Genomic DNA, 19,632 nt, shown 5'->3' with positions numbered 1-19,632 from the left:
ACAGTCAGTGTTTGCATGTGTTTATATGTACATGGGCGACTTCAAGTCTTATAACCAATGTATACTATTTAACAAGCAGTGCACCAAGACTGTTAAAAATGTGTGTTACAAGACTCACCCTCTCTCTTTTGCGTCCATGTCTCGGACCAACTCGTCCCGCTTGTTGACCAAAGACACCAGTTCCTGTAGCAGCAGCTGTTCTCTGTGCTGCTGGGCTTGAGTCTTCTGCCAGTCTAATGGATTAAACATGACAGATATGATGGAATATGGATTGTTATAGTTGGAAAAAAAGTATGTAATGGTTTGTAGAAAAAAGTTTCAAACCTTCAGTAGCCATCATGGCTCTGAGCTCACGGTTTAGCAACTCAAACCTTCTTTCTAAATCTTGTTCTTCTTGCCTGCAAGGACAACATCATTAATCTTTATTGTTGTTGCTGACATCATGTACTGACTTACAACTACATCATTGTGCAATGTTACATACAGCAGCTCCAGATGGTCTTGTCTCCTGATCAAAGCATTTTTCTTGTTGACCAGCGTGAACCACTCCTGAATCAGCTTCTCTTCTTCATCTTTATCACTTCCTGTTAAACAGATAATGTGATGTCTTTGGGGTGAACTCGGAGTCTCGGAACACCACAAGAATACTGTAATTTCTACTAATACTGTACCTTACGAAAGAGTCATTTTGTGATTCTCATTGATTCTAGATATAATATTTTTCTTACCCGTTTCCATTAGTTTTCTGAGTCTCTTCTCTACGATGGCAGCTCTACTGTCTATGTGTTTCTGTTCTGTTTCCAGGGCCTGAAGTTCACTCAGCACATACTGATTGGTGTCCTGAAGACACTGGCCAGGAAGTACCACAAGAAGACATACATCAAACCAGACAAGAGAGCAATAGAGAAAGAGAGAAAAAGAAACAAAAAAAGAAAGAGGTTGGACATGAGACATAAAAGTTAAAGAGAGAGTGAGAGAGAGATGGATGACAAGACAAACATTTATAAGACAACATTAGGCAAATAATTACACACAAAGGGAGTACACAGAACAAGACAAAGAAACAGAGGAAAGGACAGGCTTGATTTAATTAAGAGAAAGATTGGTTAAAACTAGGAAAGTAAAATCTCATCAATCAGGATATGAGAATTATGATGTATTGATATTTTCATCTGAATGTTGTTAAAGAAGGAAAACTGTGATAGGTAAGTTTAAAATATTTGACATGCAAAATGGCCAGTTTTATGTTTTAAGACCAGACATTTTGAGTTATGTATCCAAGACTTACACTTTTGTGAGATGAAACAAGTGTAATTCTAAGTAATTCTAATTCTCATATATCATCAAGTCATACTGACCATTGTCTCAATTTCTGCAGCTTTAATGTCTTGGTTTGTCTCATGAGGTTCTGCAAACATACATTAAAAAGGGGGGGGGAGATTAATGAGGTGAAGTGTAAAAAATCATTCTTTTCATGGTTAAGAAAGAGAAAAAATAAGATGCATAGTGTCTCACAATTCAAACTGCAATATTTGTAGTTATAAAGGGCTCCATTTTCGTGAGTGCGCAAAGCGCAGCGCTACGACCGTGCGCAACGTCTTATCCAATAATTCTATATTTCTAATATTCAATAATTCTAATCGCAATTTTTTGTGCCAGCACAAAGCGCTAGTGGGCGAGAGTTTTTGCACTATCTGTGGGTGTGTGTGCAAAAACTGTGGGTGTATTGTATGTTAATGAAGTGGCGCAAAGCGCAATTTGCTATTTTCCTGAGAAATAGGTAACTGTGCTAAGACGTTTCAAAAGCAGATCTGTTTTCAGCACAAAGTCTCAGTTCCTACATTTGCAGTTTGGAGATTCCACCAGCAGGTGTAAATAAAGTCCATGTCCAAAATCTGAAAATATAGTGGAACATCAAATTATGTCCATGACGATCATTGTTGCAGCCTATTATGAAACAAATATTTATGAGATTTGTGTTAAACTATGTGTTAATCTAAAGGTCATGGTTTATTTTTCAATTATTATCATTATGTTTATATTTACAATCCTATTTGTGATCTAATTTGTATTGGTATTTTTTCACCAGTTGTCATAGAGTGATTTTTAAGTCATTGCAAAAGGGGTCGTGGAAGAAGTTGGAGAGAGAAAAATGTTTGGATTTGGCAGATGTTTTTTTTTTTTTTGAAAATTATGAGAAATAATTTTGGTTAAATTTGTTCATGTTTCAATAAACACATTTTTCAAAATCGACTGGTAGAAGTGAAGTGTTTTCCGATACAATCACTGTTAATTCTAGCCATGAATTGTGTGTCAGTAGATGAAAATGATTAATAGTACATTCTCTATAATTTAAATGGATTTAATGGTTCTCCTGACCAGAACCACATTTTCCATGCGTATAAAAGGAGCGTGTCCATATCACAGAAATATGCCTGATATTCAACAGGGACACGGCTAATGCATAAACGAACGTAAGTCCATATTACTATTCTTCTAATTCATTGCATACAGTCCATTTACACAAACAACTTCTTATGAATGTGCTGTCTTTGTTTATCTCTGGTGCCTGACAGGGAATGGACTATATAATTGGACGCAGACGGTGCCGGAGAAGAACCTCAGAATTAAACTGAACTTGACCCAGCCCAATAGCGCTTTGAGCGTGCAATTTTGCCAAACCCACTTGCAACTAGACTTACTGCATGCTTGCATGAAAATACCAAAACTTCATGGCCATGACCATTGATTTTGCATGTATGACTTATGGCATAGCGCTCTTAAAATAGGTTACCCGTTTCATCACTTTTAAGGTTACCCGTTTCATCACTCTCTCTGCCAACTGTTGAGCCGTTTGTTCCATCAACTGCTGCTGGCTCACCTTTACCTGTCTGTCAGTGGTTGACAAAAGACAAGAATTTTTTTTTTAATAAATGTTTTAACAGAATAGTTCATACAGTTTTTTTTTACTCTTTTTAATATGATGTACCAAATTCGTATGAGTTTCTTGTTTCCGTAGAACACTAAAATAAATGTTATGCAGAATAATACGGACAGCAGCCTCATCATTCATCATTCACTTTCATGGTAAGAAAAAAAGATGCAGTGGAAGTGAATGGTGACTGAGGCTATCATTCTGCCTTACATCTGCTAATGTGTTGAGGGGGAGTAAATGATGAGAGAATTAAAATTTTGGGTGAATGATCCCTTTAACATACATGAACATGAATAGAATGGAAAAATGTAAATAAAAAGGAACACAAAGATGTGACAATCCTATGTCTTTTACCTCCTTTGGCTGCTCTTTTGAATCAGGCTCATCAATGGATTCGCTCTTTAGCCGTGAGCGTCGTTTTTTCACCAGATCCGCATCTCGTAGGTGCCCTAATCCTGATTTAGACCCCGCTGCGTTTGGCCGTGGTGGAGCCACCGGAGTCTGTGCACCTCCTTCTGTTCCTTTCACTGCTGTCTCCTTACAACCCTTCTCATCCACCTTTCCCGCACGTTTAGTCCGAGGTGGAGGAACAAGGCCTCCGTTAGGCTTGGCCACAGTGTCAGTTCCCTCCTCATCTAGTGAGTCCTTGCTGTTACTGTCCCCTGACAAAGCTCCAGCCTGTAGCCTCTCCGCACAGAATTTTGCTGCTGCATTTACATCCGGCCCCTGGTTGGGTTCAGCCACTGCATAGCTGGTTTGACTGTTGTTCTGTTCAATTTGTAACACACTCAGCTCCTGTCCAGTGAAGTGTGTACGGATTTGGCACAAGTACGTCATGACAATCAATCGATCAGGTACAGAGAGGAGCACCATGTCTGAAGGCTCCAATAGACGAGAGATTCCCAATAATGCAAAACCATCAAAAGCCTACAAGAGAAGATGCAGAGAGCACGAAGCGAAGATGAGTTTGATTTTTTGGTTATAAAACATAATGCATCAGCATTGTGTCTCACCTGCTTGAACCAAACTTACTGTTTTGTTGTTTTGCTTTATATTGTGAGGCTCCAATGCATCAAAGTCACTGGAAAACAACAGATAGGTCAGTAGAATACGAATAATAACAAATGCATCATTCTTTTACATATTATATAATAAAATGAGCAGTGTATTAATATTGTGTATAAATAATGGAATACATAATAGACATAATGGAATGTTTAAATGTTTAATAATATTGATTAAAATTATATATATTTTTAAAATTAAATATTTATTAATTTTAAATATGTAGCAATCATAACCCTTTAAACTAAATGTACAGTTGCCAAAAGAATGAAACCCAATTCTTGTGTATTTCAAGAATAATTATTTTTGTAAATGAATTAGGAAATATATATATTTTTAAATTAAATTAATTACAATTAATTTATTAATGACATATTTATTAATTAAAAAAATCTTTAGTAATAATAAATAATTTAAACTAAATTTACAGTTGATAAAAAAGTTAAACCAGAATTCCATGTATTTTGAGATATTTTTTTGTATTTTAATTGAGTAAATATTATTTATTTTTATTAAATTGATACATTTTATATTTTTAAATAAACATTTAATTTTAAATAATTATATACTAATAATAAACCGTTTAAACTAAATTTACAGTTGTCGAAAGAGGGAAACCCAAATCCAATGTATTTCAAGAATATTTTGTTTTGTAACTGAATTAGTAAATATTTTATTTTTTTAATTGATCAATTTTTTTAATTAAATATTTATTTATTTTAAATAATTATATAGTAATAATAAACCACTTCAACTAAATGTCACAGTCCTGTCACTCTATTAGTTTGGTTTTTGTCTGACAGGACCGTGGCATCATCGTCCCATGTCTGTCTTGTGTTTCATTGTCTGTCTTTGTGTGGGTGCACAGTTTCGGTTGTATTCCCTGCCATGCGCTCTTCGGTCTGTCTTGTTTCATGTCCAGAGCATGGTGTCTGGATCCTGTCTTCCTGAATGGTTCGGTTTCGGTCTGTGTAGGGATCCGGACACTCATGCTCCATGTTATGTCTGTTATTGACGTGAGTACATCGAGCTTATGTCATCTTGGCAGCATGCACTCGTGTCAATAGTTTATGTCTGTCTCTCGCGAACACGGGTGTGCTTCGAGCTGTCTTGTGTTTCATGTCCGCAGCATGGTGTCTGGATCCTGACTTCCCTGTCTGGTTCAGTTTCAGTCTGTGTCGGCATCTGGTCACTCATGCTCCATATTCTGTGTCTGTCTCTCGTGACCGCAGAGACACGCGATGTGCTTGCTTTGCACTGCGGGGCTGGGTCGTGAGCTGTCATCACATTGTGCTGAGGTTCGGTCACTTCGGTCTGAGGTTTCGGGTTTGTGTGTGGCCAAACTGTCGCACAGGTGTCCTGTCTTGTTTTTGTCACCTATTGCGTGCATCACGTGGCATTTGCATCGCAATGTACACTCAGGTTTTTAGTGTGAGAATGTGTGGGGTCGCTTTGTTTGCCGTTGCTACGCATTCTTTCCTCTTGTTTGTCGGTTGGCATGAGCGTATACTGCCTTATTGTCTTGGCCATATGCGCTCATGCCATTCGGGTGATTCGTTGTCTTGTGAGAGCACGTGGCTTTGTTTTGTTTCTGTATCGCCATGTGCCTCTTTGTCTTACGTCATACTCCGCCTCCTTGTTTGCCCACTATTAGTTCATTTTTTTACACCTGCCCTGCATTAACCTTCCCTATTTTAGTCTCCTCCTGTGTGCTGTCCAGTGCCAGTTCATCTTGTGTGCATGTGTATTTGGTCGGTCTGTTGGTTTGTTCCAGTCGGTCTTGTGTGTTGGTCCAGTCTTTGATGCTCCCATCCCTCTTCGGTCCGGTCGGTCCTGGTTCCCTGTTTCCCTCTGCCCCAGCCTGGATTACATTTTCCCCTACAGGGTAGTTTGTGTTTGTTTTTCCCCCTTGTGGGAGTTTTATTTTGGATCTGTGTTTAATTTTTTTGTATTAAATAAACTTTTATTTTTCACTCTGCGTTTAGGTCCTGAGCCTCATCATTCCCTACACCCATGACAATAAATTTAAAGTTGCCAAAAGAGTGAAACCAGAATCATTTTTTTGTTATAACTGAATTAGTAAATATTGTTTTTATTAAATATTATAAATATAATATTATTTTATAAAATATTTACTAATTTTAAATAATTATACAGCAATAATTAACAATTTACACTAAATTTAAAGTTGACGAAAGAGTGTAAACCGAATCCCATGTATTTCAAGATTTATTTAAAAAAAAATTGTAAAGTAATTACAAATAAGTGTTTTTTGGGTTGATGCACATTACATGAATCACACTGGATCAGATAGAATCAGTTTGCATTGAGCTGATACTGCTGTTTACAAGAAAGACATGAACCAAAGACTCACATTTTATCAGGATGGAAGTGATGCAAGATAGCACAGAATGCAAGGCCGTTACGCCAGGAGGTGTTGAAGTTTGTGACTTTTACCCCCTTATAGTTCTTAGTGATCTCTTGACACCACTCTAGCAAGGACTGACTAGAGGTCACCAGACCAGGACTGGGCAGTGGACTGGCAAACTGTGTAGTGAGAAATAGAAAGAAAACAGGTTAATTCCCAGTCAGGAACCGTAATACACAGTCTGTAGCTATTGTAATATGTATATAAGCATACTATATTACATTTTTATTATATTTGGGTTTTTTGCTGATTTTTATTGACAGACAGGAAACCAAGGGGAGAAGGAGGGGGAACAGGATGGGAACATGACCTGGGCCGCACTCAAGTCTCCCACACAAGCAGCACTGCTCAATATGTTGACACATGCTGACCACAGGTCCATGGCTCTGACAAAAGCATAATATTTAGAAGTCAAATACCACATACTTCCCATGCAGGCACTGCTGAACCATCTTTAGTTGATTCATCAAGTGTTTTTACTCCTGCAAGGTCCATTGGTGGTGGAATTATCTTCTTTTTATTGCGCATTGGAGGCACAATCACTTGGGATGCGTCAGCAATGGTCTGGACATTAACCTGCATGCTGTGTGGGCTCTTAGATGGCGTATCGCTCCCTTTAGTTTCTGGAGTGACATCTATGGTCTCCTTTTCCTGAGGTAGACCAGACCTGTCAAAAGGACATGAAATATTAGACTTACTGATATAGTCACATTTTGTGTCATTACTTGAGTATATGTTTTGCTCTTCTTGGTTTTAAATACATTTTCCAGTCTGAGTTCAAATGAAATTGTTCTGCTCTACAAAACATTGATTTGTATGTTGGAGGTATGCTCCCTCTGCAGATGCTTACAAAGTTTTGGGTGTTTATGATGTTAAAGTTTTGAGGTTACTGCAAAGTCATACAAATGTATACAAAAATTGTGCACATATTTGTAAAATTTTAGTCTTCAACATTTAAAGCTGTGTATTTTATTCAAGACTTTCATTCACACAATACAGGACAATAAAAAAGGCTGAATTTTAGTGTTTACATTCCACTCAAACTTACAATTCATCAGGCACTGGAGATGGTCTCTCTTGTTCTCTTTGAGCCTCTCCACTTCTATCAATACTTAAATTGGGCTCTTCTTTATTCTCACTTTCAGTCCTTGTTTCTGACAATGACTTCTCTGCCTCGTTTGTAGGCATAACATCTGGTGAATCTGCCATACATTCAAACTGGATGATTTGTTCTTGCTCATTTGAGTGGACATTATCTAAAACACCATCTCTCTCTTCAGCTTCACTTTGTTTATCATCTGATTTAGGCGGTGACGTGCTACAGCTGTCCAATAGCATTGAGGAACTCTGCGACTGACTGATATCAAGCTTTTCATTGCATGTAATGATGATCTGCTCCAGGGAAATAGCTGACAATGAAGTTCCAAGTGTATTTGTGATCTCTGTTTTAGTAGGGATGGTCTGATCTAAATTTGAACATACTTCCTCATCTTTCTTGGGCGATATAGTGCTGGCCTTTAGTTGAAGCGGGGGAGTTGGAGGAAGGTCAAAGTCCGACTTGCAAGGGATCAAACGTTTCTTAGTGTATGGAGCAGGCGCTGGAGGCTGTGGCGTCTCCTCTTCCACCATTTGACGAATCTTTGCTAGCAGAATGCTCTCCTCAGAGACGTTGTCATCTTTTAGACAAGAACTTTCTGTACCTTTTGAGATCTCATGGTGTCGATCAGGATTTGGAGAAGGAAGAGGCCACGGCACCACTGAGCTCCTTGGAGAAATGTCCTTTCCAGAAACAATATTCTTATTAACATTTATATCTTTTGGTCTCTCTGTGGCTGTCACATGAATGATCCCTGAAGATACGGTTGCCGTGGTTATCACTGGGGAGGTCTGTTTTTTCATCTCAAGTTTTGAAGTGTTTGAAGTGCATATGATGTCCCTAACAGTACCCTCTAGTGGTGCAGAGTCCTTCTTGCTTGGCTCTTTGGTAATACCCTTACATAATTCATGAGCCTTTACAGCTGCTTTCTCTGTAGTTACATTAGGAGGAGTGGTTCCCTTTTCATTGTATTGTGGAGAAACTACATTTCTGTTTGCAGCTGCAGAATTTGTGTCTTGATTTATGGTACCGAGACCGACTTCCTGTAAAGGCACTGGGGGAGGTGACTGTATACTCTTGTCTTTGCTAGCAGATTGTGGTGAAGTGGTGCCTTGTAATATAGACACAGGGTTTATATTCACAGGCTCAAGTGGCAAGGCTGGCCGAGGTGATTCCAGTGTCTGTATGGACGTGAAAACTGTTGTTTGTGATATTGGAGATATTGAGGATCCCTCGGGTCTGTGAGAAATGGGACATCAGAAAATTGTTTCAAAAAGTTGCACCTCTTGCCAGTGCAGATATTACAGCGTGCAAAACTTGTTTTTTTTTTTTTTGTTTTTTTTGTCAATTGCAATTCAATCAGAGAAAATGGCCAAATTATGTAGCCTCTTAAAGGACAGGGAGGGACAATTTACTTTCTGAAATAGATTTTCATGCCCTCACAATTGTTTTGCATTACCTTAACAAAAAGGTATGCGTTCCATCGCAATTCTTTGCATTCCCTTGCAATCATTTTGGGTTCCCTTGCAATAGCTTAGTTGAACCAATAGTTAAACATTGGTATTTGTAGTAAAATCCTAGTAAGCACAACATTTCCCATGGTTTTACTACAGTAACCATGTTTTAACCATGATTTCTTGGTAAAACAATAGTAATAATACAGGAAATCAAATCATTCAGCCAAAAAGCACAAAAAATAGTTACTACAGTGATGGTTGGTTACTGCAGTTTTACTATAGTGATACCATGGTTATTTTTTGTGCTGTGTTTTTTTTTTTTTTGGTGGAAACCATGGTTTTAAAAACCATGGTACTTGTAGACTAGCACAAATTAACCATGGTTAATACTATAATAAAATTGTAGTAATCATGTTTTTTGGCAGAATGATTATTTTTCTTTCGGCATCTATATGTTGCCTAAACACTACTTGGTCTTCTCGCTGTTACGAGCCAGGAATGAGTTTGTGGTGTAACACAGGTCACCGGTCACCTGTTTTATGCCTGTTTTACTGTTTTTGGTGACGTACCAGAAGACTGCCATGTAATAACTTCTGATGCAGCATCCTGTTCCCTCCTTTCAGGGAACCAAGTTTACAAGAGCAACCAAGACATTTTCCTATAATATTACTATGGGTTTTAGTATGAATATCATGGTGTAAATATGATTACTGTAGTCAAACCATGGTCAATTTGTTTAAAGAAGGGATCAAGCTATTGCGAGGGAACCCAAAATAATTGCGAGGGAATGCAAAACTTTTTTGAGGGAACACAAAACTTATAAGGTAATGCAAACTATTGTGAAGGAAGACAAAACAATTTCAGAAAATAAATTCCCTCCATGCCCTCTAAGGTGCTCAATACCAAACACATCAGAAAACACAATCGATTCCAGCAAGTGGCGACAAACAGCACAGTCAGCACATAGTCACCGTGTAACAATATTTTTTAATAAAAAATTTTGCAAGCTTGCAACAGCAGTTCCAAAATAGACAAGCAAACTGCAAAACTGTTGTTTATACTATTTTTCTTAAAACAACAGAGAGGCTGATATCAAAACAAACCACCACAATAGGCCATGATTCATGCTCATACAATATCCCAATCTATCTCCTGTAAGTTTTTTGGTGTCAAGACACAGCACACATAAATTGAATTATGGGCACTGAGTTTTTACACAAACACAGTTTTGATGCATAATATATGCATTACTTGATGGCAAACACAAAGACACCGCCAGTCCCAATCACAGATACAGTAATTACGAAAAACCCACAATGAAATACAACAACCAGAACACTCAACAGTCAGCAAGACAAAGTTTTGCCAAATCGTGCAATTCATTTAAATAGGGGTCATAAAAATAAGAGGCGGTGCAGGCAGAGTCCCATGCACTTACCCTCCATCCATATATAGCTCAGCAAGCCACACTGTCCCTAAGTCTTCCTGACCTAGTTCAAATTCCAGCTCCTGCTGTGAACCCTCTGACTCTGCCAAAGGCTTTAAATCAGCTGCTTTTGTCTTGCCAGGAGTCATTTGGGCTCTGACGGTTTTAGCAGGCAGAAGGTCTTCATGTTTGTTCCTCTCTGGGCTTTCGTCTAGTCTTATTTCCTCAAAGTCTACTTCTTTTAGCAGAAGATCTGTTTCCACAGAGCTAATGTCTTGTATATCTTCTTTAGAAGTTATGTCTTCTTGTGTGGTTTCCATAGGTAAGCATGACTCTTCATCTTTCTCCTCAATCTTGCTAGCTATACATGCTCCAGTCTTCATACTTTTGTCATCTTCTAATGGTGTTGGAATTTGTGATTGCTCAATTGCTATATTATCCATGGAAGTGCTTCCTTCGTCCTGGGCCTCAATATTCATGGATCCCACGCTTTGAGTTTCTTTAGCAGCCAACTTCAGACACTCCACCAGACTCATTGTCAGATGCTCAGAGGAGGTCGGAATATCTATCCGTAACTCACTGACACTCTGTATTGGTAACAAATCTTTGATAATGTGTTCTTCAGGCTCATCATCAGTTGGATGCTCAATTTTTGTGTCACAAAAAGGGTCTGGAGGGAGAATTTCAACCACAGTTCCATCTTGATTGTCCAATATTGCTTCATCTGGTGTTTCTGCAGGACTTGGCTGCTGCAGTATAGTGGCCATGGTCTCATAACTAAAAGATGAGGATATATAAATGACATAATTTCCTAATAACAAGCAACAAAATGTTTCAGTTCACAAAAGGGATCGTTTTGTTTTAATCTTGAAAATCTCCAGCCAGAATATTAATAAAAAAAGCAAGCATTTTCAAAACCAATGCTTATCAAGTTATTACAAGTCTTACCTCAGAACACCTTAAAGGAATGTTTCAGGTTTGATACAAGTTAAGCTTAATCAATAGTATTTGTGGCATAATGTTGATTAACACAACAATACATTTGACTCGTCCCTTGTTTATTTAAAAAAAAAAAAGAAGAAGACAAAATTGTGGTCACATTATGGCATTTACAATGGAAGTGAACTTGCATTTTTTTTAAACTAATGTTGTGTTCTGGTCATTTTGAACCAGACTATTTAAAAAAAAAAAAAATTATTTTATTTTTACTTTATCCAATTAGAATAAAATTCCTTGACTTTTTTCACATATGGTATCTGAAAACACACAAAAAATGTTGACCATTTCCTTCGTATTTTCTTGTTTTTATTTCACTTTGTTAAACTTGTTGTGTTCCCGGTCAAAAATGACCGGCCATTGGAAATTAATGGATTAGACTACAAAATACAGAAATATTAAGTGTTCAGGAGCATCCCAATCCTTTAGATGAGCACATACAGTATGTGGATGTGTTTTTGCACACACAAAGTCCTCGGACATGTGCACACACACACACACACACACACACACACACACACACACACACACACATACACACACACGCACACACACACACGCACACACAATGTGTGTTGAGCGAACGTTTGTGCAACGTCTTTCCATGTTCACTCTTTGAGGAATATTTCAAGATCTACGTACTCATCATATGTTGTGTTTGGGCTCGTTTGAATAGGGATAGTCTGCTGTAAGTTACGATATGTCATTGTCTATGTTATATGTATGTTTCAGGAAGTAATAAGGAAAAAAGTGACAAAAAAACTCCTGTTTATTATATGTGTGTCTGTGGGAATTTCATACACTAAAACTCAATGCAGTTTGGCCTCTGAGTGAAACTAATTTGCTCATTGCATTTTACTAATTGAGACTAATGATAAATATCACTTGACTATCTCATCTTTTTTATGTTTTTACCAATAATATATTTGCTGAGATAACAAATATGCAAATTATGAGAACAAAACAGTTCTTGTTGTCAGCTAATTAAAAAGCATTATTTAAGAATTGGTAGGATCCGATACACACAATGTAAAGTCCAGATTCTAAGCTTTAAAAGAACACCTATTTTGTTTAGATCAAGCAAGTGGTTATTAATTTATTACATAATTATTATTTTAAATGTTTCTGCAGGGAGTGTCCCCCACTAGCCACTAACTCAGTTCACTGAATCCTATCAATATACATTATATTGCCAAAAGTATTCGCTCACCCATCCAAATAATTGAATTCAGGTGTTCCAATCACTTCCATGGCCACAGGTGTATAAAATGAAGCATATAGGCATGCAGACTGCTTCTACAAACATTTGTGAAAGAATGGGCCGCTCTCAGGAGCTCAGTGAATTCTAGCATGGTACTGTGATAGGATGCCACCTGTGCAACAAGTCCAGTCGTGAAATTTTCTCGCTACTAAATATTCCACAGTCAACTGTCAGTGGTATTATAACAAAGTGGAAGCGATTGGGAATGCCAGCAACTCAGCCACGAAGTGGTAGGCCACGCAAAATGACAGAGCGGGGTCAACGGATGCTGTGGTGCATAATGCGCAGAGGTCGCCAACTTTCTGCAGAGTCAATCTCTACAGACCTCCAAAGTTCATGTGGCCTTCAGATTAGCTCAAGAACAGTGCGTAGACAGCTTCATGGAATGGGTTTCCATGGCCGAGCAGCTGCATTCAAGCCATACATCACCAAGTGCAATGCAAAGCGTCGGATGCAGTGGTGTAAAGCACGCCGCCACTGGACTCTAGAGCAGTGGAGACGCGTTCTCTGAGTGACGAATCACGCTTCTCCATCTGGCAATCTGATGGACAAGTCTGGGTTTGGCAGTTGCCAGGAGAACGGTACTTGTCTGACTGCATTGTGCCAACTGTGAAGTTTGGTGGAGGGGGGTATTATGGTGTGGGGTTGTTTTTCAGGAGCTGGGCTTGGCCCCTTAGTTCCAGTGAAAGGAACTCTGAATGCTTCAGCATACCAAGAGATTTTGGACAATTCCATGCTCCCAACTTTGTGGGAACAGTTTGGGGATGGCCCCTTCCTGTTCCAACATGACTGCGCACCAGTGCACAAAGCAAGGTCCATAAAGACATGGATGAGCGAGTTTGGTGTGGAAGAACTTGACTGGCCTGCACAGAGTCCTGACCTCAACCCGATAGAGCACCTTTGGGATGAATTGGAGCAAAGACTGCGAGCCAGGCCTTCTCGTCCAACATCAGTGTCTGACCTCACAAATGCGCTTCTGGAAGAATGGTCAAAAATTCCCATAAACACACTCCTAAACCTTGTGGAAAGCCTTCCCAGAAGAGTTGAAGCTGTTATAGCTGCAAAGGGTGGGCCGACGTCATATTAAACCCTATGGATTAAGGATGGGATGTCACTTAAGTTCATATGCGTCTAAAGGCAGATGAGCGAATACTTTTGGCAATATAGTGTATTTATTTTTAAATATGTTCAAAAAAGAAGTCGAAACCTGTCATAATTACTTAAAAAATCTAATGCAATATCTTGGGATAATATATACAATATGAAAGATTTATTAACAATCTTAGTGGGCCGGTCATTTTTGACCGGGAACACAAAAGGTGTTAGCACAAATGAACATAACACAAGGGTTATATAAACAAGTCATTTAAAAAAACATTATTTTTTTTATTTTTTTTTGGTAATCAACATTATGCCACAAATGCTGTCAGTTGAGCTTAACTTGTATTGAACCCAGAACACTCCAACTCTGAATGCAAAGCTTCCTTGCAAATCATCATCACACCTAATAACAACCTCTCAGCGTATCAGAGAAACGAAATTATAGCCATGCAGGAACCAAGTCAAAATAAACAGTGCAAATCTCAGTGCCAACCCACACTTACCCTTTGTAGAGAACACCAAAAATCCCTCTTATGAAGCCTACAGATACCTCTCCCTGTTCAGAAACCTGTTCAAAGTCATGTTCCTCTACGCATGTATCCACACTTCTGTCTGTTCCAACATCAAGCTCAAGCCCAAGTTCAGTCCCTTTCCCTGAACAAAGACCTTCAATCTCCAGAGCAGCAAGAGCTGGGCTCAGCTTACTATCTTCTATTTCATGTCCAGACTGAGCGGTCCAAATCGTCTCACTGTCAGTTTGCAGCATCTTCTTATCATCTGAATCTTCTTCTTCAGTGGTCTTCTCTCTACCGGATGTGTGGATTAAAAGCTCTGTGTGGATTAAATCCTTTGGCTCCTCTTGTTTGGTGTCTGATGTATTCTGTCCACATAGGCTACCATGCACCAAAAAGTGTAAGTGACAAGAATATTCTTTGAGGATTCTCTCTCTAACATTCTCAACTCCCAGGCAGTAAAACTAAAGATTACGTTAACAAGCTCTAATATAGATGTGCTTTCAAGAAATAGTATTTTCAATCAATCCACAGTCCAAAAGTTGTGTGTCATTTTAATAATTATATATTAAAAGTGGAAATACAGTTATAGACAAAACCATGAAAGCCCGATTAGCCCACAAACAGCACTCCATGCAATGAGGTTAACAAACCTCATCCACTTACCCCCTGTCCAGAACCTCTTTTTCTGGCATCAAGTTGCCAGTGCTAACACCCTCATCCCCTTCCTCTAGTGCTTTCTCCTCTACCGTGGCCCATAAGAGACACTCTTCTTCAAATGTGACCTTTTTCTTTGATTCCTGTCCTTCAGACTCAACATTCAGAGACAGGCAGGGAGTCAAAGGGCAAAGTTCCTCCAGATGCAGTGATGTCTTGTTGATCTTTTCATTCACAGCAACAGCAAGTGAGATCTCAGGCAGTGGAGGCTTCATACGAACTGGTATACTGACTTTTACATGAACCTTTTTTGTCTTCTCCTCTTTAATAGTTTCAGCTGGTTTTGGTTTAAAGTCAACTGAAGGTCTTAACTTGTGGGACACTGGATCACTTAAACCGGGATTTTCAGCATCTTCTATTTGGTTAACAGCTTTCTCTTTACTGTGAGGCAAGGAAAAAGGTGTTTCACCTTGTTTCACCTACCTTGTTTTAGTGTTGATCAAACATGCATTAATTAATTTTTATGTACATAAATATGAAGCCAGTATTAGCACACATTTATATCCAATTTCTCCTAAGCTTTGATTTCAATTTCAAGATGTGACAAGAAGACAGGTGTACAAGTTCGGAGACTGGACCTGCTTTGACACCATCAAAATGTGTCTTTCCCTCATCATACTTACCCTGCTTCTAAAGCCTTTTTTGAGGGCACTGCAGCTTCATTCTCTTCTTTTGGCATCTCGTGAGGTGTTTTGTGCTTATTAATTTCCTCATCTCTAGCTTGATCCTCATTATCTTTTACTTTCTCTTCCAGAGCACTCCAAATTGGAACTTCTGCTTGGGCAAGTGAGTCACTCTCCACACCCTTCTGGGTTAATTCTGTATTGTCTGATGCCTTTACAATCAGCTCTAGTTTGGCTACTTCACTGACTGCTGGAGTTTGTTCTGAGGTGCATTTAAGGTCTTTGGACTCCAGGGATTGGGGATGAATGGGAGGAAGCTGTTCAGGCAAATCTGAAATCAGGGGGGCAACATCTTTGATATTGTCCATGCTAGGCCATTCAGCAGGAGATGGGAAGTCCTGAGAGAAGGCCTTTTCATTTTCATTTTGACTGAGAGTATGGGAACAAAAGAATGAGATAGGAAGAAACAGGTTACAGAGAGTGAGAAATATAGATAAAAGTAGACAATGCAGAGAATTTTTGTCTTATTTTCTGGTAAAAATATCTAAACATTCTTAAAACAAGAAAAAATACTTGAAAAGTAGAATGAAATAATATATTAAGTCTTGTTTTTAGAGAAGTCTAACACAGTTTAGTGTGGTTTATGCTTATGACAAGAAAAAACAAAATAAAAATATTTTCCCTTTGAAGTTTTCTTTCTGACCACATTGACAAATAGATTTTTTTTCTTGTTATAAGCATAAATGTTACTAAATTTAGGTAAATTTCTCAGAAAACATGACAAAATGTCTTCTGTAAGTTTGCTTCAAGTAAACTGATCTTGTGAAAATTTTAAAATATTTTTACAGGAAAACAAGACAAAAATTATTCTTTTTTTGCAGTGTTGCATGTAGCAAAGAATTTAGGAAATTAATCTACAACTTACTACACTGCAAATATCATATTCTTTCTGAGTAATATATTATATTATATATTAAAATAAGATACATTTACCTGAAAAGCCAAACTGCATAAGATACTGAATGAATAATTCACCCAAATATAAAAATTCTGTCATTTACAGACCCTCATGTTGTTCCAAACCAATATGACATTCTTTCTTCTATGGAACACAAAAGGAGATGTTAGGATGTCTACTAATGGTGACTAAGGCTGTCATTCTGCCTAACATCTCCTTTTGTGTTTCACAGAAGAAAGTTAAATTGGTAAGTGAATAAAAACAGATTTATTTTTTATTTTTGGGTGAACTATTCCTTTAAGGCTCGTTTTTAGAGTATAAAAAAAAAAAGAAAAAGAAAAGAAAAAAAAAAAGAATTACCTACCAAATGGAACAAGGCAAAATACACTTAAATTCATGATAAATTATCTGAAAACAAACCTTATCTTATGCAGTTTTGCTTCTAAGGTGAATTAATCTGGTTTCAAGGATGTTTAGTCATTTTTACTGCAAATAAGACCAAAACAATTGTTTTTTTTACAGTGTGAAGGATGGATGATGTAATTTTATGGAAGTATATTTTTTGGGAGTGTTAGGGAAGGACACATAACAAACCTATCTTTAAAATTGTATGACCATCAGTTTTAAAACCATGACACACTGTGATCATTCTGAGGTCAGTCGGCATATTTAAAGTGTTATCTATTAAATTACTAATGCTCATGGCTCTAAAGAATATTTTATGTGCCCATTTATTCAAATGAACTTCTCTGGAAGACAGATATGTTTGACTGAAACAGGGAAGTGAAAGGGTCGCACTGAAAGTGGAAAGTTAAAGTTTGCCACAACTTGGCAGTGTAATAATTTCAAGTCAGCTGTACACTCACCTTTCCTCAATAGTTAAAGTCTTTTCCACATTATCCTTTTGTGAGTGGTTTTCTGACAATCTATTGTCTTCTTTCGGTGCAAGGACTTCCTCAACCCACATTAGCCTTTTCTCCCTGGGAGAACTTTTTTCAACTGTAAGTTCTTGCTCTGAAGGTGCTGAGCTGGATAGAATGTTGTGGACATTTTGTATTGTAGGAGTAACCATAGTTGAGGCAATGCTTTTGATTATTCTGTCCTCATCTGACATGTTGAGATTTGCGCAAAGCAGAACGCTCTTCATATTCTGCTCTGTTGATTCCCCTTTTAATGTGAGTTCCTCTGCTGATTTTTCTGGTTGCTTTAATAAGTTATCTTGAGTCATTGATAAGGTTTGATCCAGGCCTGACTGCACAGACAGTTCAATGTCAGTTTTTTCAGGTTCTGCCTTAGTGAGCAGGATCTTTTTTGAAACTAGCGGTGCTTTCTCAGGACACTTGCCACCAACACCTTCAATGGTCTGAGAGGTTATGATCACAGTATCAAAATCCTCCATTTTAAAATCAGGCTCTTCCTCCGCCAATGGTGGTATTTCTGCAGTAAATACTTGCAAATTCTTCTTTGGAAATTCCTCTTTATGAGTGGACTTAGAAATCACTGATGAGGCATGTATTGTTGCTGGAACAGAAAATGGGTGTGGAGGAGGGACAGTTCCAATGGCAAAATCCTCAGAAGCTTCCAAAGGCCGTCCTCCACATGTGTCAACTGATGGCTTGTCCACCGGCCCAAGACTGGGGGACAGAGATATTTGGTGTCAAAGGTGGCAAAACACTGGTCGAGAGGCCACTTAGCATGGTGGTATTTGGTATAATTAGTTGCAGTTATTCCATAGAGAGCACCATTTGGGTCACGGCAACATTAGTGGCGAGAAAATAGGACAAACGAGATGCAGGATTGCAAAGGTGAGGAAAAAGCAATAACGTGTCTTCCTCGGTCACCATTCAATTTCATTGTTTGGAAAAAAGATGCAATGAAAGGGAATGGCACCTAGGATCTTGTTTTGTGTTCCAAAAATGAAAGAAAGTCATACGGGTTGGTTGGGTTATATTTTGACACTGATGCCCATTAGTAGGAGTCACACAAGCAGCATTGTCAAACCAGTTTTATTAACTAATTAGATCTGATCCATGTAAAATTACTTAACTGGTATTTCATTCATGTCAATATAAAGTCTAATGCACATTGATACACAAACACCTATATAAATGGTACATAGTATACTTCATAGTATACTACCATTTGAAACAGCATGGCTGACATCTAAGGTGAGAACTTGGGGCAGTGAATTGCACTCTCATGATCAATAGCTCACCTTTTGACAGCCCCTGTAGGTATGGTCTCTTTGTCTTGAGCACTGCTGGTCTCATTTTGAAGACGCGAGGAAGGAGATTGTTGATTAGCAATGCTAATGCTGCCGACGATCCGAGAAGACTGATGCTGCTCTTGTCTGGACTCAGAACTCTTCAGATTAACCTGAGACTGCTGCTCAGCGAGTAAGTCTATGGACACATCATGGAAATATAGAATTTGAACAATAAAAAAAATAAAAAATTAATAACTCTCAAACTACATCGTAGGCCACATCTTCACTAGAGTGGAGTGTTTTTGAAAGTCTAATTTTAGGGTAGAGGAAAACACTGTTATAGTGTTCACATCTGTGGATGTGATATTATTCTGTGTTTTTAAGTACAGTGCCTTAATTACTTGAGGTCATTATCTTAAAGCCAGCAATTAAAAAACAAAAGGCATATTCACCTTGTAAAAATGGATTTGTATGATCCTCCTCTGTAAGTGTGTTGAGTTCCCTGGGTATTTCTGTAAAACAATGCAAAACAAAACACATAAACAAATCAATCAATCAATCAATCAATCAATTTTAAAACAAATAATCAAGATTGATTGATCTATCTAGAAAGCATCCCATGTTGGGGACCAACATCCAAAACACAACATATGCTGGTGACCAAATGTGCTGGTCTTTTCAAGAGCATGAACACCTTTCACAGAAAGATGAACTTATGCTGTGTCTTTCAAAGAAAGCAATAGCATTGGTTTCTTAGTACCTGCCCAGGCTGTAGAGGGCTGAGGTGAACTGTAAGGGGCAGGTGTGAGAGCAACAGTGGCTGACAGGGCAACAGTAGTGGTAGAGGATGA

At 38.2% G+C, this 19,632-nt stretch overlaps 1 protein-coding gene across 10 annotated transcripts in view; it reads right to left on the bottom strand.

The window, feature by feature from the left end:
• The window catches only part of LOC127433722 (EH domain-binding protein 1-like protein 1), a 46,395-nt gene that overhangs the window by 2,232 nt on the left and 24,531 nt on the right, over nt 1-19,632 (bottom strand). For 2 of the 10 annotated variants that reach the window (XM_051685872.1, XM_051685868.1), the window contains 16 exons: nt 19,234-19,293; nt 18,791-18,977; nt 17,442-18,209; nt 15,618-16,046; nt 10,420-11,184; nt 7,477-8,763; nt 6,855-7,095; nt 6,375-6,547; nt 3,968-4,016; nt 3,290-3,862; nt 2,795-2,891; nt 1,359-1,408; nt 729-849; nt 485-584; nt 325-398; nt 119-233 (listed from right to left, as the gene is read on the bottom strand). In XM_051685872.1, coding sequence (XP_051541832.1) covers nt 119-233; nt 325-398; nt 485-584; nt 729-849; nt 1,359-1,408; nt 2,795-2,891; nt 3,290-3,862; nt 3,968-4,016; nt 6,375-6,547; nt 6,855-7,095; nt 7,477-8,763; nt 10,420-11,184; nt 15,618-16,046; nt 17,442-18,209; nt 18,791-18,977; nt 19,234-19,293 — 5,089 coding nt within the window. Of the gene's footprint in view, nt 1-118; nt 234-324; nt 399-484; nt 585-728; nt 850-1,358; nt 1,409-2,794; nt 2,892-3,289; nt 3,863-3,967; nt 4,017-6,374; nt 6,548-6,854; nt 7,096-7,476; nt 8,764-10,419; nt 11,185-14,943; nt 15,376-15,617; nt 16,047-17,441; nt 18,210-18,790; nt 18,978-19,233; nt 19,294-19,632 lie in introns of all 10 variants that reach the window. The other 8 variants (XM_051685869.1, XM_051685870.1, XM_051685871.1 and 5 more) reach the window with 8 other exon arrangements.

The sequence above is a fragment of the Myxocyprinus asiaticus genome, chromosome 43 (genome assembly GCF_019703515.2).
Source record: "Myxocyprinus asiaticus isolate MX2 ecotype Aquarium Trade chromosome 43, UBuf_Myxa_2, whole genome shotgun sequence".
NCBI classification, from domain to species: Eukaryota; Metazoa; Chordata; class Actinopteri; order Cypriniformes; family Catostomidae; genus Myxocyprinus; species Myxocyprinus asiaticus.
The sequence above is the reverse complement of the archived record's forward strand: the minus strand, read 5'-3'. Positions and strand labels throughout refer to the sequence as shown.